Source organism: Schistocerca americana, chromosome 3 (genome assembly GCF_021461395.2).
Source record: "Schistocerca americana isolate TAMUIC-IGC-003095 chromosome 3, iqSchAmer2.1, whole genome shotgun sequence".
In the NCBI taxonomy this organism is placed as follows: Eukaryota; Metazoa; Arthropoda; class Insecta; order Orthoptera; family Acrididae; genus Schistocerca; species Schistocerca americana.
Window position 1 is genome coordinate 556,023,464 of NC_060121.1, and position 25,149 is coordinate 556,048,612.

Below are 25,149 nucleotides of genomic sequence, written 5' to 3' on the forward strand. Positions count from 1 at the left end.
AGGGCACAGAGAAGTGGAAAGGAGTTTAGGATGTATATCCAATTAACATACATATTTAGCACTATCAAAGCATTGCCAGGTTCGTTAGTAAACAATATTCAACATACAGTAGAAGTCGGAAATGTTGTCATTTCAAAAACTTTGTACGACTATGGCACGTACCCAAGGGACAAAAATAGTGCTTACAAGTGCTCAAGTGCGCCAGGGCAGGCGGGGGCGCTCACCTTGTCCTAGCATGACGCGCAGCCCGTGCTGTGTGGAGATGTTGGTGAGGTCGTACTGGGCCAGCTCCACGTCGCCGGTGACGACGCGCGCCGTGTCCGGCCAGCGGTACACCATGTCGCTCTCGCCGTAGCCGTCTGCAGCAGCCAGCACCAACCACCACTCTGGGTGCAACCTCTGCGGCAGCTCACACTCTAGTTATAGCTGGCACGTAGCTCGCAATGTCGGTGTCGCAATCTCGTCACACAGCAGTCCGTCTATATCTCAAACACTTAAATATTCTAGTACATGAGCGTGCCTGTAAATTATCTATACAATGTTACTTTAACAACGTTAAAACTATATTATAGTATAAAACAAGGCTCTCCCGAATGCTTTATTTTCATATTTATAAACGTCAATGTGTGCGCCTGAAGTATAGCGATGGCACCCCACGGGAAGCTGTCTGATGGTGTGAGGTTGATTGACTGAGGCGGTGATCGAATCTCATCACCACTTCCAATCCACCTATCTATAAATTTTTCATCCTGTAGCTGACAGTCATTCAAGGAGCAGTGAGGTGGTGCTGATCAGATACGGCGTCACATTGCAGGTGTTCAGTTCCTCCACCAGGAGAAAGTGAAAAGTGGTAAGAGCCGACTTCAGGGAAGATCATTTTGGATTTCGGAGAAATGTACCAACACGCTTGCCAATAGTGACCCAACGATTTCTCAAAGACGATAGGTTAAGGAAAGTCAAACCTACGAGAAATGTTGACTGGGATACTCTCTTGGAAATCCCGAGGGTAACACGGGTAAAATACAGGAAGCAAAAGGCTGTTTACACCTTGTACAGAAACCACGTGGAGTCGAGGGGCATGAAAGGGAGGCAGTAGTTGAGAAGGGAGTGAGATTGTGTTGCATATCCCCAGTGTTATTCAATATTTACATTGAACAAGCAGTAAAGGAAACCAAAGAAAAAGTTGAAGCAGGAATTAAAGCTCAGGGAGAATAAATAAAAACTTGTTTGCCGATGACATTTTAATTGTGTCAGTGACAGCAAAGGACTAGGACGAACGGTTGAACGGAATGGACAGTGTCTTGAAAGGAGGATACAAGATGGACATCAAGAAAAGCAAAATAAGGATAATGGAATGTAGCGGAATTAAATCAGATGATACTGAGGGAATCAGATTAGAAAATGAGACACTTAAAGTAGTAGATGGACAGCAAAAGAACTGATGACGGCCGAAATAGAAAGTATATATAGAAAGTAGACTGGCAATAGCAAGAAAAGAATTTCTAAAGAAGAGAAATTTTTTAAGATCGAGTGTAGATTTAAGGGGCTCCGGAAAGGCTCAAAATCATGAAAAGTTCAATTTTTACTTTTTTGCGTTTTCTGAATCTGCAGACTATTACCTTTTAATAGATATATAATTTATTCAATTCCGAAGACTACAACTATTTTTAAATTTTTTTTGAAATGTGTTCTACATGGGCGTGACTCACTGTGGCGCTGTTAAACTGCTGTCAAATGGTGTTATTATTAACGTCCGTGTTCATCAGGTACATTTTAGTCTGCCTCATGCAATAATGGAGGTGATAAAACCTATTTTCAGAGACATAGCAGCACCTAAACTGTTGAAAAAATGTATTCACGGAAAAACTCAAAACCCCAATGAAAGTGTAAATAGTGTTATATGGTCGAGAATTCCCAAGACTGAATTTGTTGGAATAGAAACACTTCACTTTGGTGTGTATGATGCTGTTGCGACTTTCAATGATGGCAACATTGTAAGGTGCAAGGTATTTACAAATATGGGAATGAAGATAGGTTCTAGCATGGTACGAGCGATGCTTGCTTTAGACAAGGAACGCCTTCGGGCTGCAGACAGGGCTGTAAAGAGTCTAGAAATACAAGCAAGAGTAAACAGGAGGAGGAACAAGAGGAAGCTGGAGGAGGAGTTTGCAAAGGATGAAGATAATCCATCCTATGGACCTGGAATGCACTAAAAAGTTAATCCAATCTTTGTCGCTCGATTCCCAAAACTTTTATTTTCTCATACTAATTACATGTTTTCTAAGGATCTTCCAAACATATTTGTTTCAAACTTTCAGTAAATGTTACACAGTACCTTCTGCATAATTTATCACAGCCTTCTTCCAAAAAAACTGTATATTTTTGAATATATAAATAAAAAATTTCAAAAAAAGGTTGTGAATTTTCATTACAATTTAAAAAAAATCATCTTTAATAACTGAACTAAAATTTTGTAAAATCCCTGTGTTAAGTTGTAGCTCATATTCCAATAAATAATCAGTAAAAAGTTCAACTTCCTACCTCAAATACTTTGTGAGGAAAGATGTAATTTATAAGCGTTATTTTAACATTGCAAGTATAGGGCGTTCCGGAGCCCCTTAAGTGTCAGGAAAATATTTATATGGAGTGTAGCCATGCTCGGAAGTGAAACATGGACGACAAACAGTTTAGACAAGAAGGAAATGGAAGCTTTCGAAATGTGGTGGTACAGAAGAATGCTGAAGATCAGATGTGTAGATCACGTAATAAACGAGAAAGTACTGAATAGAATTTGGGAGGAAAGAAATTTGTGTCACAGCCTGACTATAAGAAGGGATTGGTTGCTAGGACACATTATGAGACATCGAGGGATCACCAATTTAGTACTGCAGGCAAGCGGGAAGTGTGTGTGTGTGTGTGTGTGTGTGTGTGTGTGTGCGTGTGTGTGTGTGTGTGTGTGTGTGGAGGGGGGGGGGGAGACGAAGAGGGAGAATACAGTAAGCAAATTCATGAGGATGTAGGTTGCAGTAGTTACTCGTGGATGCAGAGGCTCTTGTAACATTTACAGGTAAACATGACTTTTGACGCTATTCTCGCTGAAAAAAAAAAGAACTATCGATGTAATTTTGCAAGAGTCTGCCTCACATATTGACCTTGGAACTGTCTCTCTTTCCATTTCACGTGAACGTGAATGCACTCTGAATCCCTTTATAATATTTTTGGGTAACTCCATGTGTTTCTTGACCTGCCAAACCTTAAACATGACGTTGGTTTATTGAAGACAGTAATTCCAGCCAAATAATGCGATGTACGGAAAGTGTAATGTTGTGCTACTAGCCGACAACAATTGAATCTTAATCACGATGCTACATCTGGATGTCACTAGTGTTGTCGTGATGTCACTTCTGACAAGAGATTATATATATCCACGAAGCTGTGGGACGGATTCTCCAGTATCATGGCAAGCACACAATCAAGAAAGGTTTCATAAGAGGAACATTATTATTTGTAGCTTTCCATGCAGCACTCCCTAATGACAGCGTTCCCGGAGCCTCCCGACGAGGCAAGCTGGCGGCGAGTGACGTATACTGAGGCAGCAGAAGGCTGTGGCAGCACATCAGCTGGCGGCGACGGCGACATTGCTCACTTAAGTCGGGAGTCAGCTCCACAGTGCAGCGAGGCTCGGGGGCTGGGCTAGCGACCACCACACACGACCCGACACACACGACCCGAGTTGAATCAAGGAGACTCTGAGACAGGTGCAAAGTTAGAGAACAGCACACGTTGTTATACAGAATAGCGTAACATAGACGTCAGATCGCACCATCTGAGGGTGAACGCTCAAAGTATTGCTAAGGTCCTTTTCATTGGATGATGAGCAGCAATAGATGGGGCAGTGGCTACACAAGAGCGAGAAGCTCACCGTCTTTCTGAGGTACTTTCTCCTGGACAACACCGGTGCTGGCATTCTATAAATGTAAACTCTTCCATGTCTTCCTGTTTTCGTACCTTCGTACCCGATCGAGGTGGTTCCACAGATTCTCGATTGGGTTTTAATCCGAGAAGTTTGTTGGCCAGGGGAGTACGGTAAATTCATCCTGGTGCTCTCCGAACCACGCACGCATACTGTGAGCTGTTTTACACGTTGCATTGTCCTGCTGGTAGATGCCATATTGTCACAGATAAGAAAAACTTCATGTGGGGAAGAACACGGTCCCCTAGGATAGATACATGCTTGTGTTCATCCACTGTGCCTTCCAGAAAGGCGAGATGACCCAGGTAATGACATGAAAGCATTCTTCTGACAATAACGCTCTCTCCTCCGACATGGACCTTCCGGCAATCGTTCGACGGTGTTCATTTTCAGACGTTTCACGTCGTACACACCAATGGCCATCCGTCCTATAGAGCGGGAAACGTGACTCATCTTAAAAGGCCACCTGTTGCCATTCAGTGGGTGTTGAATTGCGGGATAGGCGTACAGATTCCAGCCTCCGTCGTCGACTAGCAACAGCCATCATGGGTGCAGGAACCAGGATCCTACTGAAGAGGCCCAAACGCAGCAGCGTTCCCTGGACATCCGTTGAGGAGACACTGTTGGTGGCCTCTTGCTTCGTCTTCTCCCGTACACACCTCCGCAACCGTGGTTCACCCCTGTCATCTATGACCCGTTGTGCACCACTGTTGCATCGGTTTTGGATAGCGCCATGCACGGTATGCTTTAACCACGGCGGGACACTTACAGTTTACAAACTTAGCAATTTCGGAAATAGTTCCACCCTTTCCCCGAAAGCCAATTATCATGTGCTTTTGGACGTCATATAAATCTCTCCGTTTACGCATTACGACAACGCCTGCAATATTTTCCGCGTCACCTAGACACGCCTTATATACCCTTCACTGCTAGTGCATCCATCTGCCGTCTGTGGGTGGTTATTGCTAGTTTTACGTTGAACACATGCGGTGGTTATATTAATGGGTCTCGACCATGTGTATGCACTATCTATCCCATATGAAATGTGAAATAAAATACAAGACATTGTTTATTTTTAGTATACATGACTTTTTCTTCACAATAAGCTCCTTGTGAATCAATACGCGACTAGAAGCGTTGGAAAAACTTTGCGAAAGAATACTGATACCCAGCCTTTGAAATTGCCTGCAGTACCATGGTCGTAGCCTCCCAAATTTTGAAATCATGTCTAAACGCACTTCTTTTACTGCCATTTTCAGTTTTTGAAATAACCAGTAGTCGCACTGATACAAATATGGCAAATAAGAAGGGTGTTCAAGCACTACTATACACTATTGAGCCAAGAAATCGCTTACCATTTCACTTTTGTGAGCCGGTGCATTGTCGTGCAACAGGCTGCATTTTTCTTGATTCCGATATTCAGTAGAATCCGAACAACACTTTCCCATAAACGATATAAAACGCCCAATTAGTAATCTGCATTCACCAGTTGACCTTCAGAGTGAATTCTATGTAGATAATTCCTGTATCAAAGAAAACAGTAAGCAGTGTACCGTCACGTCCTTTTTGCACGCGCATTTTTTTTTTCGGTCTCAGAGATTGTGGACTTTTCCATTCCGAGCTTTGACACTTTGTAATTGGCTTGTACTGAGCACGTTTCACCACCTGTTACGATGCAAGAAATGATCTCTGATCTCCCTCTGCTGTTGTCTTCATCCATCTCTCTTTTTCTCTCACTGCCACATTCTCTCTCCCACCATCACTGTCTGCTCTCTCTTTCTCTCCCCCTGGCACTCTCTTACCCTTTTCCACAGTCTCTGCCTCTCTGATACTCTCTTTTAGCACAAAAAGCGCGAATAATTCAAAACTTTTCGCGAGAAAGGCGGACTGAAGATTCAGGCATCTGGTTCCCCGCTTTCCTGTCAGTGTCTTTTAAAGAGGAACATACACGCCTTTTTTTGCTCTGACGAGAGCACTTGTCCGCTGGTTCTTTTCTTTCTCCTGTTATAGCAGTGCACGCATAATTTAAGGTTAAAAATTTTTTTTTTTACATTGTTTGTGGATACTTTGCTCATAGAACGCCTTGCTTATGATTTGCATCTTGAAAAAGTAAAAGTGTTGTTACCAATAATTTACTGAATTTGCAGTTTTTCCAGTGGTAAATAATTTTTGGCAGTCATGAGTTCTTTTCAGGCATGGAGTATATTTATATAGCCGGGAAGTGGACATTATACAGAGGCAGCACTTCATAAAGTTTTACTGGTGAAAAAATGATGACTAAAAACATAGTTTGGTGACCTCAGAACCTTTAAGATGACGCTAAAAATCTTGCTATGTGGTCACTACGTCAGTTAAAACTTCATTTACAACTCAGACCGGATAATACGTGCGTAGTGTACATGCGTATCTATGGTAACTTTCAACCTCTGGTTATCAGTAACGGATAATGATATCGAAAAATATTTCAAGGTTCCTCGAGAACATCATCTTAAGAACAAATGGTAAAAATTTCGACGATTTGCAGTGAATTTAAGTTACGTAAGTGGCTGTCTCCACAAATGGTACTTTTAGAACCCAAAAACCACGCTTCTCTGGTGTATCTTGATAATAAACAAAGATTCCCAAAAAGGCAAAAATGTGATTACTGGATGGATGTCTAAAGAATGTACAGTTAAAATTTGAGACATTTGCTGTGATTAGCTATTTAGATAATTGCAGCCTACCGTGCAAAACCACCTAAAATCGATTTTTTCTGGTTTTTTGAATCAGTACGGTGACTTTTAATCTGTGGGTTTCTGTAGCGGATACTGATACCGAAGAAAAGTTTCGAATTTTCCGAGAATATCGTCTTAAGAATATATGGGAAAAATTTTGACGATCTGCCATGAATAGAAATTGCAGAAGTGGCCATCCCCATAATGAAACTTTTCGTACACAAAAATCATGGATTTTCGGGATTTCCAAGGGAACCGCTCTTGAAGAACTAAGGCTTTTATATACCGTCCCTAGACCACACCTAATGCAAAAGAACCAACCGATTTGCTGAATTTGATAGGGTCAGAAGAAGAGTGTAATGTTTAAATTTTGATCCTTTACAATATGTCTGTTCTTGCGATTGGTATGCAAATGGTCGCTAGGACAAGTACTATCTAAAACACTTGACCCATTATCTCTGTGATCGATAGAACCGGAAACATAACTCCCTGAAACATGACATTTTACGTGCGCCTTTTTGGAACGTATTGGTACCGTGCATTGTGGTGCGGGGATCGATGTTCGCACGTTGCTCCAATTACTTCGAAATACGGAAGTTTGAAACATATTGTTACTGTTAGTTTATTACGAGCAATCTACGATCCCAACTCTGTTAAATTTAAAATGCTACGTCCTCAATTATTTGCTTGACGTATTCCAGTCTCTGTCTTCCTCTACAGTTTTTGCCCTCTACAGCTCCCTCTAGTACCATGGAAGTCATTCCCTCATGTCTTAGCAGATGTCCTATCATTCTGTCCCTTCTCCTTATCAGTGTTTTCCACATATTCCTTTCCTCTCCGATTTTGCATAGAACCTCCTCATTCCTTACCTTATCAGTCCACCTAATTTTCAACATTCGTCTATAGCACCACATCTCAAATGCTTCGATTCTCTTCTGTTCCGGTTTTCCCACAGTCCATGTTTCACTACCATACAATGCTGTACTCCAGACGTACATCCTCAGAAATTTCTTCCTCAAATTAAGGCCGGCTATCTTGTTGAAGTTGTCATGGACACCAGCCGTAACATGTCAAAAATGTAGCGACAGCTATCCAAATTGCCAGGTAGTATATGGGGGGCTATTTTCAAATGTTGTTGCTGTGATCTTCAGTCCTGAGACTGGTTTGATGCAGCTCTCCATGCTACTCTATCCTGTGCACGCTTCTTCACCTCCCAGTACCTTTTTTTTTTTTTATCAGTCTACTGAGTGGTTTGATGTGGCCCGCCACGAATTCCTTTCCTATGCTACGTCCTCAATTATTTGCTTGACGTATTCCAGTCTCTGTCTTCCTCTACAGTTTTTGCCCTCTACAGCTCCCTCTAGTACCATGGAAGTCATTCCCTCATGTCTTAGCAGATGTCCTATCATTCTGTCCCTTCTCCTTATCAGTGTTTTCCACATATTCCTTTCCTCTCCGATTCTGCATAGAACCTCCTCATTCCTTACCTTATCAGTCCACCTAATTTTCAACATTCGTCTATAGCACCACATCTCAAATGCTTCGATTCTCTTCTGTTCCGGTTTTCCCACAGTCCATGTTTCACTACCATACAATGCTGTACTCCAGACGTACATCCTCAGAAATTTCTTCCTCAAATTAAGGCCGGTATTTGATATTAGTAGACTTCTCTTGGCCAGAAATGCCTTTTTTGCCATAGCGAGTCTGCTTTTGATGTCCTCCTTGCTCCGTTCGTCATTGGTTATTTTACTGCCTAGGTAGCAGAATTCCTTAACTTCATTGACTTCGTGACCATCAATCCTGATGTTAAGTTTCTCGCTGTTCTCATTTCTACTACTTCTCATTACCTTCGACTTTCTCCGATTTACTCGGAAACCATACTGTGTACTCATTAGACTGTTCATTCCGTTCAGCAGATCATTTAATTCTTCTTCACTTTCACTCAGGATAGCAATGTCATCAGCGAATCGTATCATTGATATCCTTTCACCTTGTATTTTAATTCCACTCCTGAACCTTTTTTTTATTTCCATCATTGCTTCCTCGATGTACAGATTGAAGAGTAGGGGCGAAAGGCTACAGCCCTGTCTTACACCCTTCTTCATACGAGCACTTCGTTCTTGATCGTCCACTCTTATTATTCCCTCTTGGTTTTTGTACATATTGTATATGACCCGTCTCTCCCTATTGCTCTCCCCTACTTTTTTCAGAATCTCGAACAGCTTGCACCATTTTATATTGTCGAACGCTTTTTCCAGGTCGACAAATCCTATGAAAGTGTCTTGATTTTTCTTTAGCCTTGCTTCCATTATTAGCCGTAACGTCAGAATTGCCTCTCTCGTCCCTTTACTTTTCCTAAAGCCAAACTGATCGTCACCTAGCGCATTCTCAATTTCCTTTTCCATTCTTCTGTATATTATCTTGTAAGCAGCTTCGATGCATGAGCTGTTAAGCTGATTGTGCGATAATTCTCGTACTTGTCAGCCCTTGCCGTCTTCGGAATTGTGTGGATGATGCTTTTCCGAAAGTCAGATGGTATGTCGCCAGACTCATATATTCTACACACCAACGTGAATAGTCGTTTTGTTGCCACTTCCCCCAATGATTTTAGAAATTCTGATGGAATGTTATCTATCCCTTCTGCCTTATTTCACCGTAAGTCTTCCAAAGCTCTTTTAAATTCCGATTCTAATACTCGACCCCTATCTCTTCTAAATCGACTCCTGTTTCTTCTTCTATCACATCAGACAAATCTTCACCCTCATAAAGGCTTTCAGTGTATTCTTTCCACCTATCTGCCCTCTCCTCTGCATTTAAAAGTGGAATTCCCGTTGCACTCTTAATGTTACCACCGTTGCTTTTAATGTCACCAAAGGTTGTTTTGACTTTCCTGTATGCTGAGTCTGTCCTTCCGACAATCATATCTTTTTCGATGTCTTCACATTTTTCCTGCAGCCATTTCGTCTTAGCTTCCCTGCACTTCCTATTTATTTCATTCCTCAGCGACTTGTATTTCTGTATTCCTGATTTTCCCGGAACATGTTTGTACTTCCTCCTTTCATCAATCAACTGAAGTATTTCTTCTGTTACCCATGGTTTCTTCGCAGCTACCTTCTTTGTACCTATGTTTTCCTTCCCAACTTCTGTGATGGGCCTTTTTAGAGATGTCCATTCCTCTTCAACTGTACTGCCTACTGCGTTATTCCTTATTGCTGTATCTATAGCGTTAGAGAACTTCAAACGTATCTCGTCATTCCTTAGTACTTCCGTATCCCACTTCTTTGCGTATTGATTCTTCCTGACTAATGTCTTGAACTTCAGCCTACTCTTCATCACTACTATATTGTGATCTGAGTCTATATCTGCTCCTGGGTACGCCTTACAGTCCAGTATCTGATTTCGGAATCTCTGTCTGACAATGATGTAATCTAATTGAAATCTTCCCGTATCTCCCGGCCTTTTCCAAGTATACCTCCTCCTCTTGTGATTCTTGAACCGGGTATTTGCTATTACTAGCTGAAACTTGTTACAGAACTCAATTAGTCTTTCTCCTCTTTCATTCCTTGTCCCAAGCCCATATTCTCCTGTAACCTTTTCTTCTACTCCTTCCCCTACAACTGCATTCCAGTCGCCCATGACTATTAGATTTTCGTTCCCCTTTACATACTGCATTACCCTTTCAATATCCTCATACACTTTCTCTATCTGTTCATCTTCAGCTTGCGACGTCGGCATGTATACCTGAACTATCGTTGTCGGTGTTGGTCTGCTGCCGATTCTGATTAGAACAACCCGGTCACAGTAACACACCCTCTGCCCTACCTTCCTATTCATAACGAATCCTACACCTGTTATACCATTTTCTGCTGCTGTTAATATTACCCGATACTCATCTGATCAGAAATCCTTGTCTTCCTTCCACTTCACTTCACTGACCCCTACTATATCTAGATTGAACCTTTGCATTTCCCTTTTCAGATTTTCTAGTTTCCCTACCACGTTCAAGCGTCTGACATTCCACGCCCCGACTCGTAGAACGTTATCCTTTCGTTGATTATTCAATCTTTTTCTCATGGTAACCTCCCCCTTGGCAGTCCCCTCCCGGAGATCCGAATGGGGGACTATTCCGGAATCTTTTGCCAATGGAGAGATCATCATGACACTTGTTCAATTACAGGCCACATGTCCTGTGGATACACGTTACGTGTCTTTAATGCAGTGGTTTCCATTGCCTTCTGCATCCTCATGTCGTTGATCATTGCTGATTCTTCCGCCTTTAGAGGCAATTTCCCACCCCTAGGACAAGACAGTGCCCTGAACCTCTATCCGCTCCTCCGCCCTCTTTGACAAGGCCGTTGGCAGAATGAGGCTGACTTCTTATGCCGGAAGTCTTCGGCCGCCAATGCTGATTATTTATCAAAATTTAGGCAGTGGCGGGGATCTAACCCGGGACAGAAGCCGTTTTTGATTATGAATCAAAGACGCTACCTCTAGACCACGGGTACACCATGTACCTACTGCAGCCTAAATCCTTCTGAATCTGCTTAGTGTATTCATCTCTTGGTCTCCCTCTACGATTTTTTCCCTCCTCGCTGCCCTCCAGTACTAAATTCGTGATGCCTTGATGCCTCAGGACATGTCCTACCAACCGATCCCTTCTTCTATTCAAGTTGTGCCACAAACTCCTCCCAAATTCTATTCAATACCTCATCATTAGTTACGTGATCTACCCATCTAATCTTCAGCATTCTTCTGGAGCACCTCATTTCGAAAGCTTCTATTCTCTTCTTGTCTAAACTATTTATCGTCCATGTTTCACTTCCATACATGGCTACACTCCATACAAATACTTTCAGAAACGACTTCCTGACACTTAAATCAATACTCGATATTAACAAATTTCTCTTCTTCAGAAACGCTTTCCTGGCCATTGCTAGTCTACATTTTATATCCTCTCTACTTCGACCATCATCAGTTATCTTGCTCCCCAAATAGCAAAACTCCTTTACTACTTTAAGTGTCTCATTTCCTAATCCAATACCCGCAGCATCACCCGATTTAATTCAACTACATTCCATTACCCTCGTTTTGCTTTTGTTGATGTTCATCTTATACCCTCCTTTCAAGACACTGTCCATTCCGTTCAACTGCTCTTCCAAGTCCTTTTCTGTCTCTGACAGAATTACAATGTCATCGGCGAACCTCAGTTTTTATTTCTTCTCCATGGATTTTAATGTCTACTCCGAACTTTTCTATTGTTTCCTTTACTGCTTGCTAAATATACAGATTGAATAGTATCGGGGAGAGGCTACAACCCTATCTCACTCCCTTCCCAACCACTGCTTCCCTTTCATACCCCTCGACTCTTATAAGTGCCATCTGGTTTCTGTACAAATTGTAAATAGCCTTTCGCTCCCTGTATTTTTACCCCTGCCACCTTTAGAATCTGAAAGAGGGTATTCCAGTCAACATTGTCAAAAGCTTTCTCTAAGTCCACAAATGCTGGAAACGTAGGTTTGCCTTTCCTTAATCTTTCTTTTAAGATAAGTCGTAGGGTCAGTATTGCGTCACGTGTTCCAACATTTCTACGGAATCCAAACTGATCTTCCCCGAGGTCGGCTTCTACCAGTTTTTCCATTCGTCTGTAAAGAATTCGCGTTAGTTTTTTGCAGCTGTGACTTATTAAACTGACAGTTCGGTAATTTTCACATCTGTCAACACCTGCTTTCTTTGGGATTGGAATTATTATATTCTTCTTGGAGTCTGAGGGATTTTCGTCTGTCTCATACATCTTGCTCACCAGATGGTACAGTTTTGTTAGGACTGGCTCTCCCAAGGCTATCTGTAGGTCTAATGGAATGTTGTCTACTCCCGGGGCCTTGTTTCGACTTAGGTCTTTCAGTGCTCTGTCAAACTCTTCACGCAGTATCATATCTTCTATATTTCAAATACTGGCAAATAAGATAAATAAATATTTCGCTATTAATTGTGACAGTCCTGTGTAAGAAGACTTTCAACTTCCTACTTTATAAATAATAATGAAAACAACTGAGTAACTTCCCCTACTTCAATGTTGATTCGTTTCATTTACCCGCGAAGCACTGTCTATGCAGGCTGCAGCATTTATCGAGCCGGTGACACAGTTCCCCGGCGTGTGCAGTATTAACTGTTGCCTGTAAGCAGCCAGATTCCGGAGGCGGGTGTTCTGGAACAGGGGTGGGGCTATGTCCTCTCTCCGCGGCGTCCCACTTTGTGCACTGGCAGGCGGCTAACTAGATTTGGGCTGCCGTGCGGGCCGCGATACGGCGCCGCAGCCGCCTCCGCCTCCGCCTCCGCCTCCGCCTCCGCCTCCACCTTCGCCGCCGCCGTCGCGTCGCCGCCTCCGCGGCCCGCAATTAGGCCCGCGACGCTAATGGCGGCCGCTTGACGCGCTGCAGATCTGGCGCGGATTATCGCGGATTCCGCTCTGCCGGGCTGCCACACGGCAGCAGGCGGCAGCACCGCCGTAGCGCCGAGGTGCGCGAATGCAGGTACAACACTCGCCCCGTATTCACCGCTGGCCGCTAAAATTACAGCGCCAGCAAGGATTGCAGTTATGCGTATACAACATAGTAGGAAGAACAAACTTTTAAATTTGTGGGTGATTTGACGGTATGTACGGTGTGAAATTTAGTGCCAACAATCGCACTAAACTAGCTGGGCATCGAGGAGGCGAACAAAGCTTGGATGATACAGATACGTCATTTAGTTCCTTCACCTCGATGCCTGAGTTCATCAATAATAGTGACTGGCGAGTGAAGGCAACCCACGACCAGTTGTTTTCATTGGGTAGGAGATTTGGAGATCGTGCTGGCCAGGGAAGCAAATTTGGACACATTCTGTATCGAGACAGCTCACGACAGCAAGGGAAACACGAAATCTTGCGTTATCCTGTTGGAAGGTGTCACAGACACCAGCCTTAAGACGTCAAAAATGTAGCGGCACCTGCCCATATCATCAGAGGTGATAGTCTTGTGTACAAAATAGTATCGCATACCTTGATTCCAAATCCTGGTCCCGTATGAGGATGATGAATGCAGTTTAAAAGGGCTGGTCAAATGAACACGAAACATATGGAGAAAAAGGGAGTTAACTTCATTATTTCATTAGTAATCGCCTTAACTGTTAATACACTTATCCCACTATGAGACAAGATGCCAATGCCTTCATGAAAAAAAAAAACTTTGTTGTTATGTACGGAACCATCATTGTACACCCCCTCGTGCGAAGCAAGTCGACGGCCACGAACCGCGTCCTTCAGGTCTCTAAAAATAAGGAAACCGCATGGGGAGATTTGGGGAGGATGTGTAACAGATTACCAGAAATAACAGGCCCACATTTTGCCGAGGTTGTTTCGAGTGCGCTGGAGAAGTTCCGCTGGAAAGCCCTTACACATTCTCCGTACAGTCCTGATGCGATTTCCGTATTTTTGGTGATTTAAAGAAAGACATTCGTGGCCGTTGATTTCCTTTGAAAGGAGAGGTGGACGCCTGGCTACAAACCTGGTGCCGTAGGCTCATTGTTCCATGAAGGCACTGACTGACTTGTCTCGCACTGGAATAAGTGTGTTAACAGCTACGGAAATTACTTTGGAAATAATATACAGCTTACTTACTGAAACATTGTAGCATCTGTGTACCAGACTGAGACTCGAAGTCGGCACCTTTGCCTTTCGCGGTCAACTTCTCTATCGAGTGAACTACCAAAGCACGACTTACGATCCCTCCTCAAAGCTTGCGTAAATTTCATCCCATGACGAAAGGGATATTCCACCATCAACTCAGTTGGACACTGATATACGAGGGCTATTCAGAAAGTAAGAGACGATCGGTTGCGAAATGGAAACCACATTGGAAATCAAAACTTTTGTTTGTAATAATTTGCTGCACCTTCCAGATGTTCCACTACATAGTCGCCGCTGCGACTGAGGCATCTATCGTAGCGCCTGCCGAAGTGGCCAAGCGGTTCTAGGTACTACAGTCTGGAACAGCGCGACCGCTGCGGTCGCAGGTTCGAATCCTGCCTCGGGCATGGATGTGTGTGATGTCCTTAGGTTAGTTAGGTTTAAGTAGTTCTAAGTTCTAGGGGACTCATGACCTCAGAAGTTAAAGTCCCATAGTGCTCACAGCCATGTGAACCATCTATCGTAGAGTCGTACCAACTTTCCAATACCCTCGTCATAGAAAGCAACCTCCTGCCCTTTCCGACAATTTTCTACGCTGGATTGCAATCCGTAATCTGTGCCAAAATGCTGCCTTCATAGCCAGCTGTTCATGTGAGCAGAGATAAAAATCTCATGGAGCCAAGTCCGGGCCGTATGGTGGATGGTCAAACACTTCCCATCGAAAACGCTGCAGGAGCATCCTCAGTACCCCGTCAGTGCAAGGCCTAAAACTGTAATGAAGAAGTAATCGTATGAAAGCTGCGTTATGTAGGGCTGTGTTAAATCAGGCGAAATCTCTCGGCAGGCACTCGTACTTGAAGGGAGATACCATTTTCTACGCATTTCTATGCGCTCATCGTACGCTTAGAATGAGAAGAGCGACGTGGCGCTATTTACGGGCACCGTCCAACGCATCTGCGCAAAGCTTCATCCGAATTTCACTGTGGTTTCCATTTCGCGATCGATCATTCCTGACTTTCTGAATAGCCCTCGTAAAACCAGTGCCCACAAGTGAAAATTTGTATAAGACTTGGACTCGAATACTGATTTCCCACTATTCGCCAGAGATAGACTTGACCATTTCCGCTATCCTAGCATGCTTCCCGTCTCACCGAAATTCCCGTATGTCGCACACTACGTACATAGTGTTCCTTGTCCATTGTCCTTATTGCTCGCAAACTTACCTGACTCCCGCAAGAGGTCGCATGAAGAGTGTATCCATGCTGAAGGTATTATTCGATATCGAGGCACATATACAGGGCTATTACAAATGATTGAAGCGATTTCATAAATTCACTGTAGCTCCATTCATTGACACATGGTCACGACACACTACAGATACATAGAAAAACTCATAAAGTTTTGTTCGGCTGAAGCCGCACTTCAGGTTTCTGCCGCCAGACCGCTCGAGACCGCAGTGAGACAAAATGGCGACAGGAGCCGAGAAAGCGTTATGTCGTGCTTGAAATGCACTCACATCAGTCAGTCATAACAGTGCAACGACATTTCAGGACGAAGTTCAACAAAGATCCACCAACTGCTAACTCCATTCGGCGATGGTATGCGCAGTTTAAAGCTTCTGGATGCCTCTAAGGGGAAATCAACGGGTCGGTCTGCAGTGAGCGAAGAAACGGTTGAACGCGTGCGGGCAAGTTTCACGCGTAGCCCGCGGAAGTCGATGAATAAAGCAAGCAGGGGGCTAAATTTACCACAGCCGACGGTTTGGAAAATCTTACGGAAAAGGCTAAAGCAGAAGCCTTACCGTTTACAATTGCTACAAGCCCTGACACCCGATGACAAAGTCAAACGCTTTGAATTTTCGGCGCGATTGCAACAGCTTATGGAAGAGGATGCGTTCAGTGCGAAACTTGTTTTCAGTGATGAAGCAACATTTTTTCTTAATGGTGAAGTGAACAGACACAATGTGTGAATCTGGGCGGTAGAGAATGCTCGCGCATTCGTGCAGCAAATTCACAATTCACCAAAAGTTAACGTGTTTTGTGCAATCTCACGGTTTAAAGTTTATGGCCCCTTTTTCTTCTTCGAAAAGAACGTTACAGGACACGTGTATCTGGACATGCTGGAAAATTGGCTCATGCCACAACTGGAGACCGACAGTGCCGACTTCATCCTTCAACAGGATGGTGCTCCACCCCACTTCCATCATGATGTTCGGCATTTCTTAAACAGGAGATTGGAAAACCGATGGATCGGTCGTGGTGGAGATCATGATCAGCAATTCATGTCATGGCCTCCATGCTCTCCCTACTTAACCCCATGCGATTTCTTTCTGTGGGATTATGTGAAAGATTCAGTGTTTAAACCTCCTCTGCCAAGAAACGTGCCAGAACCGCGAGCTCGCATCAACGATGCTTTCGAACTCATTGATGGGGACATGCTGCGCCGAGTGTGTGAGGAACTTGATTATCGGCTTGATGTCTGCCGAATCACTTAAGGGGCACATATCGAACATTTGTGAATGCCTAAAAAAACTTTTTGAGTTTTTGTATGTGTGTGCAAAGCATTGTGAAAATATCTCAAATAATAAAGTTATTGTAGAGCTGTGAAATCGCCTCAGTCATTTGTAATAACCATGTATTTATTTACACGTGTCCGACACCACACAAAATAAGTTTCATTACAGTTTTATTTTCACTTGACTGCCCCTTACAGCAACTTTACTTCTTTTCGGAACCACCGCGTATGGATACTTCTATTACCATGCTGCACGCACAGCTAGGATTAGCTTGGATTACTCATTGTCGTCACGGTTGTCGCTGGCAGCACGCTGTCGCCGCGTCTAAGGAAATCGCAACAAAGGTCGCGGTGCTGACAGTCGTTGCTGTTTCAGGTATTGTCGCACTGCTCGCGTGGATATCTGAGCCAATTTTGTGCCGTCTCGAGTGTATTGATCGCCTTTGAACATCTCTGCACGTTATTGCCGACCAACATGCGTTTCAGCGTTAGCTAGGAGGCGTGGCAGTGGCCATACGAAGATGTTGCATTTCGCATCAGTTACGGGAGAGCTTTCTTTGAGTTTCGGACGGGAGTGAGACACATGTCTAACCTCCAGTGACTTCAGACAGCAATTCAGTGGGTCAATGTGTGTTCAGCAGTGCCGTAGTGATATCTTACGTGTACAAGTTGCGTTGGTTGGAGTTACCGGAAGAATGTCAGTTGTGTGGATCATGTTTGCTGACTACGATCTTCAGGAGGTTAATCGTTTCTAACTGTGGTACAAATCAATTTCTCTCTCATCATCACTGTGGTCAACTGGAGCGAATCAAGTTCCGGTCGGCCCAAGACGTACCCGGCGCTGTATTTAGCTATTAGACGCCATTTACAGACTGCAGGAATTCGGCCATTGAAGTTGACCACAGGTTTTGCGAGCTGATCTGGGCCTCATCGAGAAGTCGCTCGGCTGTATTCATAAGGGCGAGAATTTACCATACACTATCCTGTACCACTGCTTGTCATTTCCTTTCCTGTTCCACTCGCAGATAGAGCGAGGGGAAAACGACTGAGTATACCCCAGTAAAAGGTCTAATTTCTCGTACCTTTGTGGTCCTTAGGCGCAACGTATGTTGGCGGCACTAGAATTGTTCAGCAGTCAGCTTCAAACGCCGGTTGTCCAAATTTTCTCAGTAGTGTTTCTCGGAAAGTACGTCGGCTACCCTCCAGGAATTCCTATCTGAGATCCTGAAGCATCTCCGTAACACGTATTGTTCGAACTTACCGGTAACGAATCTAGCAGCCTGCCTCTGAATTGCTTCTATGTCTTCCTTCAATCCGACCTGGTACGGAGCCCAAACATTGGAGCATTACTCAAGAATAGGTCGCATCAGCGTTCTGTATGTGGTCACCACTACAGGTGAACCACTCTTTCCTAAGATTTTCCCAGTAAACCGATCGACCATTCGCCTTGCCTACCACAGTTGTCACAAGCTCGTTCCATCTCATGCCGTTTTGCAGCTTTACGGCCAGATATTTGAACCACTTCACTGCGTCAAGGAGGACACTAGTGGTACTGTATCCGAACATCACAGGTTTGATCTCCCTACTCAGCTGCATTAACTTACATTTTTCCACATTTAGGGCTAGCTGCCTTTCATCACACCAACTAGAAATTTTGTCTAAGTCTCCTTGTATCTTCTTACAGTTAACCAACTTCGACACCTTACTGCACACCACGGCATCATCAGCAAACAACCGCAGATCGCTGTCCACCCTGTCCGCCGAATCATTTATGTATACAGAGAACAACAGCTGTCCTATCACACTTCTCTGGGGCACTCATGACGAGACCATTGTCTCTGATGAACTTTCGCCGTCGAAGACAAAATACTGCGTTTTATTATTTAAGAAGTCTTCGAGCACTCAGGTTTCTGTGAACTAATTCCACATGCCCGCACCTTCGTTAACAGCCTGCTATGGGGCACCGAGTCAAATTCTTTCCGGAAAACTAGAAATATGGAATCTGCCGTTGCCCTCCATCCATAGTTATTAGTATATCATGTGACAACAGGACAAGCTGAGTTTTGCACGAATGATGCTGTCTAAAATCATGCTGATTCGAGGAAATAAGCTTCTCAAATGGTTCAGATGGCTCCAAACACTATGGGACTTAACATCTGAGGTCATCAGTCCCCTAGACTTAGAAATACTTAAAACTAACTAACCTAAGGACATCACACACATCCACCGAAGCAGGATTCGAACCTGCGACAGTAGCAGCAGGGCGGGTCCGGACTGAAGCGCCTAGAACCGCTCGGCCATAGCGGCCGGCTAAGCTTCTCAGTCTCAAGAAAATTCATTATATAGGAACTGAGAAAATGTTCAAGAATTCTGCAGCATACCGAAGTTAGGGATACTGGTTTGTGATTTTGTGGGTCCGTTCTTTTGCTCTTCTTATATACTGGAGTCACCTGCGCCTTTTTCCAGTCACTTGGGACTTCATGCTGGGTGAGAGATTCACGATAAATGCAGGTTAGGTAAGAGACCAATGCTGTAGAATACTCTTCGTAAAATCGAATTGGGATTCTCTCCGGCCTGGTGATTTATTTACTTTCAAATCTTTCAGTTGTTTCTCAGCGCTATGTATGCTTATTACTATGTCGACCATGCGGGAGTCTGTCCGATTCTGAAATGACGGTATGTTTGTACGATTCTCCTGTGTGAACGGTTTCTTGAACGTGAAAATTAAAACCTTGGCCTTCGTTTTGCTATCTTGAGCTGCCACAGCATACTGATCAATAAGCATGTGTTCAACGCATTTGGCGTATAAAAGTGCATTCAAAAGCCGGCCGGAGTGGCCGTGCGGTTCTGGGCGCTACAGTCTGGAGCCGAGCGACCGCTACGGTCGCAGGTTCGAATCCTGCCTCGGGCATGGATGTGTGTGATGTCCTTAGGTTAGTTAGGTTTAATTAGTTCTAAGTTCTAGGCGGCTGATGACCTCAGAAGTTAAGTCGCATAGTGCTCAGAGCCAGTGTATTCAAAAGTTAGCGCTTCGCTGAACCAGAATCTACTAGATGCTTTGTTTTAAGTTTTGCAAAAGAGTTATATTGCTTTTCTTATAAGTCACCATATTGTCTTGAGTTTTCTTGCAAATGGTTAGCAGGAATATCCAGTGTTTACTCATGAGCTTTTATGCTATGTGCTGTGTTTTATAGAACGGTTTTCTGTCCTGACCTATAAGTTCGTTTTACTATTTTTTTGGTAAATGCTTTTAATATTTCTGCTGTTGAACAATCGTACAGTCACTGGCTTTTACGCTACTCATTGTGCTCTATGAAACTGTTCTGTGTGTTCAAATACCATTTAATTTTTTCTAGTTTCATTGTAAATGTCTTTATCATTCCGGGTTCTGTGACAGAATAGTTTTAATTCTATACTGTTTTAATCTATTGTTCTGGTCTTCGGTCACATCCACATTATAGCAGTTAACATCAAATTAAATCACTTTTCTGTTAGGATAATTACTCTGTTTCTTGCCGATAAGTTTAGTGTCAGGATTCGCTTGCTTCATATACGCTTGCCTTAAAAAATTATATTTTTGATCCTTTTACAGAGTAATTCTTCTCTGTTTTATTTCTATTATTTAACAGTTGTATCCATAAGCCAAGACGAACACTCAACTGGCTTCGGAACTACTAGTTCTACGCAAAAACTCAAATTAACGTCTTTCGTGTTATGTTACTGTTCAAGTTTTCAAGACAGCGTTGTCCAGCTGGTTCTAATAGTGTAAATGATTAAAGATTTATATATTTTGCTATTGTAAAGTTCTTTAAAACTAAAATTTGAAATAAAGACTTGTTAAATTTGGTTTCAATTAAAATTTTCTCGGTAGCCTAATACCACCCGCTCACCCAAATCCTTGCAAGCAGTTTCAGTACTTATCTTGATGCAAACAAGCCCATTTCCTAACTCAAAGTACATGACGCAGATATTCGATACTGCGCGGCGGAAAGGTCAATATTCCTGTCTTCTCGGGCGACAGATGCGTGGGGTAGCGAAAATACTACACGACGTTGAGTATAGCCCTCCTAAAACCATCGATTCCATATTCACATGACAGGCATGGGATGCCGTCCAACACGAGCAATAACGCAATGGAGCGAAACACTGCAGTCTCTAAAGAACACAACCCTGCCTCTGTGAAATTCTAGCACGTGGTGGCAGACGTTTTTCCTTCTTACTTGACACGTAACACGATTTCCCCGCGAACAATCACGTAAATGAAATTTCAGCATAAGAAACCTGTTGCGTAATAATTCCTTATACGTGGGTGTGTTACGTGTTATGGAGAGGTTCCCTGTTGAAATTCGAGAGAGTGCGTTCCGAGAAGAGATGGTCAACATATGGCTTGAAACACGTATGTAACATAGCAGCGATGGCGAGGCATTGTAGCATCTGTGACCAGAGAGTATGCGCTTGACCGCGCGAGTGTTGCGAGCGGTTCTCAGTCTGTCAGTCAGTCGTTGCGAGTCTGTAGCTCTGTCTAGTTGAGGGCAGTAGTCTGTCAGTAGTCGTCGCGAGTAGTAGCTCTGTTCAGTGGCGTGCAGTAGTACGCTAGTAGTCGTCATGCAGAGCGGTCGGTCAGTGGTAGCAGTCCAGTGGGATTGCGTGATGAGGTCTGGCGACAACACTGGTCAAGATGCTGAATGAGGTATACTGTTAATTAAGATAATCATCGGATAATGTAAAGTTTAATTATTGTAACTAATTTTCAACAAGTGCCCCCAATAATAACTTTGATTTCAAAAGCAATTTTACATAAAATTTTCATTTAATTGAAGTAACTATTTCGTTCCACTTCCCCTAAACAAAAGTTTCAGTTTTCAATTAGATTACAAAAAAAAAAAAAGGGAATATTATTATTTGCAATGCAGTTCCTCCAAGCGGTGCGCAAGAACAAGAGCAGAAATTTGATTAGGTGTTGTAATGAGGTAAGAATTTTAATTTTGATTTTTTGCACAGGGCCAAAGACCGATATTTCGGTTTAATTGAATCATTATTATCACTGAGATTTTCTTATCACTGAATGGACTTTAATTTTTTATGAAGAACTTATACTTGAGTCAGATTGCGATTCTCACTTTATTGTCATTAAATTTAATTGCAGGGAGGTTACGTTTGGCTCCCATTTCTATTAAGTATTGTCATTACATTCTAAAAAAAATTTTGTGGGGAGGTTACATTACTACAGTGTCCGGCAAAATTAATACCATAGAACAATTGAACGCGGAATTAAGGGATGAAATTTCTGATCTTAAATCAAAAACAGATACACACACAGTAAATATTCAAACAGTGACAGACAGATTCGAACAATTAGAACTAACACAGGATTGCGATGTCATCAAAGCTAATAATAAAAAACTGAGCGAAACTACGCGTAAGTTGCAAAAACAGATTAATGCGTCTGATTCTAAAACCGATGATCAGGTTAAAATACTGACTGAAAAATGTGATGAATTGGCCAGTCGTATTGATGCTATCGAAAATACTAATGACAATAAATCAGACGATACTGCACCGGTTTCATTTATCCAAACACCTGAATTTCAAAATTTACAGCAGACAATTAATGAGATCGATTCATCTAACAACACGTTACGTAGGAAGTTGTTAAATTTACAACAAGAAGTAACAGAAATGAAAAGCATTTCAGTTAATAACACATCACAGCAGACGCCACTTTGCGAACATTTGTCAGACTTACGCAGCGCGTATAATGTGAGCAATTTACAGCAACTACGCGATTTAAAATCCGAAAAGTCACGCGACTTAAAATCTGAAAAGCTACGCAACTTGAAGTACGAAACGACACAGACGAACAGATTCACACACAAACCTGAACGTGTTCTCAAATTCAGTGACGAGAGCGTTGATAATAAGCAATTTGTATTTGTAAGAAAATGTAAAGAATTTAATAATGACAGAACACAGGTACACGCTTTGAGCTATATACGACAATTTGTTTTTGTACTTTCACCGCTATTATCTGTAATGGAGAAACTAGCTTTGAATCTGAGGCGACAATTTGCTATTGTATTTTCATCAGCATTATCTATTATGCAGAAATTTGAATTAACATGGTTACAACAATTTGGTTTTGGAATTTTACCGCCATTGCCTGCAACGCTAAAGCTAAAATTTATTTGCAGTGCGTAATAGACCTCAGGGGATTCATTACGCTTTAATGAATATGTGCCGTAGCGAGCATAGGGCCCCGAGGTGTAGTAGTGCTGTTTCATCTTTAGTTTTCTGCACTGCTGCCTTTTCTTCTACTATCCTTTATATCTATCAAAACTGCTCTTTAACTATTGCTCTACCTAGTATTAAGAAACAAGTAATGAAAACCGGATATGACAAATATTTTACCGAATGTGACAATTTTCAGTAGGCACTCCCGTGATGACAACTACCGCCGTAATTTTAATTACAGATAAAATCGTAATCATCAGTATGTATAAAATTTTGAGCAATCGGAACCACATTTTTGTAACAATAGATGTTTTTCACCACAATAGCATGAAAGTCAACCGCTTAGCATACCTAACCAACAATGCAGTCTACAAGGTCAACCAAACTTTAATGTTTCGCCGCATGCACGTATAGTCCCAGCTCCAACAAATAGTGACGCGTGGCAGCAAAGAAACAACTACGTACAGACAACACACTATTTCAACTCGCATCACAATGCGGCGTATAGAAATTACTATCATGACAGACGTAAAAATAACGAGCGCAATTTTTCAGCGTACATTTAATAACAGTCGATCTTATGAGCAGCAACAACATCAGCAACAACAAATAATCATGAATGAAACAGACAATAGGTGCCATCGATAGCGTAATACGTCAGTAAGAAATAACAGAGCAGTTCATATAGTGGATATGCCACAGCATCCTCCCGTAAATAATAACACGTACGATAGATTTTAACCAGATACAGCACAGATTGCATATTACAGTAACGCAAACATTACTTTTGACACGCAGAATTTTGCTCACGAGAATGTTATTTGAAACATGCTCTGTTGAATGCACCACTTTTATCGCACCCAGATCTTACGAGAAATTTTTCCATTGCCACCGACAGTTCCAACACCGCTTTAGGCGTACACATTTTCCAGGAAATTGAAGAAGATGGCTCGACAGTAATTAAAAACATCGCATTTGCAAGCCGCATTCTGTCACCTGCTGAACGAAATTATTCCGTTACAGAACTGGAAACATTATGTGTTGTATGGGCTTTTACGAGATTTCGGCACTTTCTTTATGGCAGACATACCACCGTTTACACAGATCACAGAGCGATACAATTTTTACTTTCGGCTAAATTTACTCACGACAGGTTAAGTAGATGGAAACTGTATTTACAGGAATTTAATTTTACGATTGTTCACATTCCCGGCACGCAAAATGTTATAGCAGACGCACTATCGCGTTCTCTGAGCAACAATCAGCAAGACGTAGCAACCAACTTCTGCAAAACAAATTTCAGTGTCATGTACATTCAGCAAGTTGCATTTGAAAATTTTATTTCGTCGTCATTACAGGACATAGCACAAGAACAAAATAAAGACAATGTGTGGAAAGAAATTAAACACCTTTGGCAAGATAAGAATAATTTTACGATTAGGAACCACTACACTGTACGCAATGACATTCTGTTTCGCCGCTCTCATCCTGACAGCAACAATTGGTTATTATGCATTCCTGACGAACTGGTTAACAAATTAATTTGTTACACTCATTTAAGTTACGCACATTACGGAGCACGAAAATGTTTTCTTATACTGAGACAGAACTGTTATTTTACCAACATGGAGAAACGTATACGACGAGTTTTAGCGTCTTGTAAAATTTGCCAGAAAGCTAAATCAGACACCACTTCACATATTCCTCCATTATATCCCATTATACCTGTTAAATTAAGACACATGGCCGCTGTAGATATTTTTGGTCCGATTCCGAGAACTAACAGAGGTTTTTGCTACATCTTTGTCGCTGTTGAGCTCACTTCAAAATTTGTTACTTTCACTCCGTTTCTACATCTACATCTAAATCTCATGTAGGGCATGTAATGAAAGTAATTTCTGACAATGGATCTCAATTTCGTAGTAGCTTATGGACACGCATGTTACGAGCTAGAAACATTTCTCCGATTTATATATCCAAGTACCATGCTTCTTCGAACCCCTGTGAAAGATTAATGAAAGAAATTGGTAAGCTGTGCCGAATATACTGCCACA

The 25,149-nt window shown here is 42.5% G+C and overlaps 1 protein-coding gene across 1 annotated transcript in view; it reads right to left on the minus strand.

The window, feature by feature from the left end:
- LOC124606651 overlaps positions 1–25,149 on the minus strand; it is a 194,003-nt gene that overhangs the window by 53,008 nt on the left and 115,846 nt on the right. Inside the window, exon 5 of the mRNA XM_047138653.1 lies at positions 225–359. Within this exon, the coding sequence (XP_046994609.1) occupies positions 225–359 (135 nt within the window). The remainder of the gene's footprint in view (positions 1–224; positions 360–25,149) is intronic.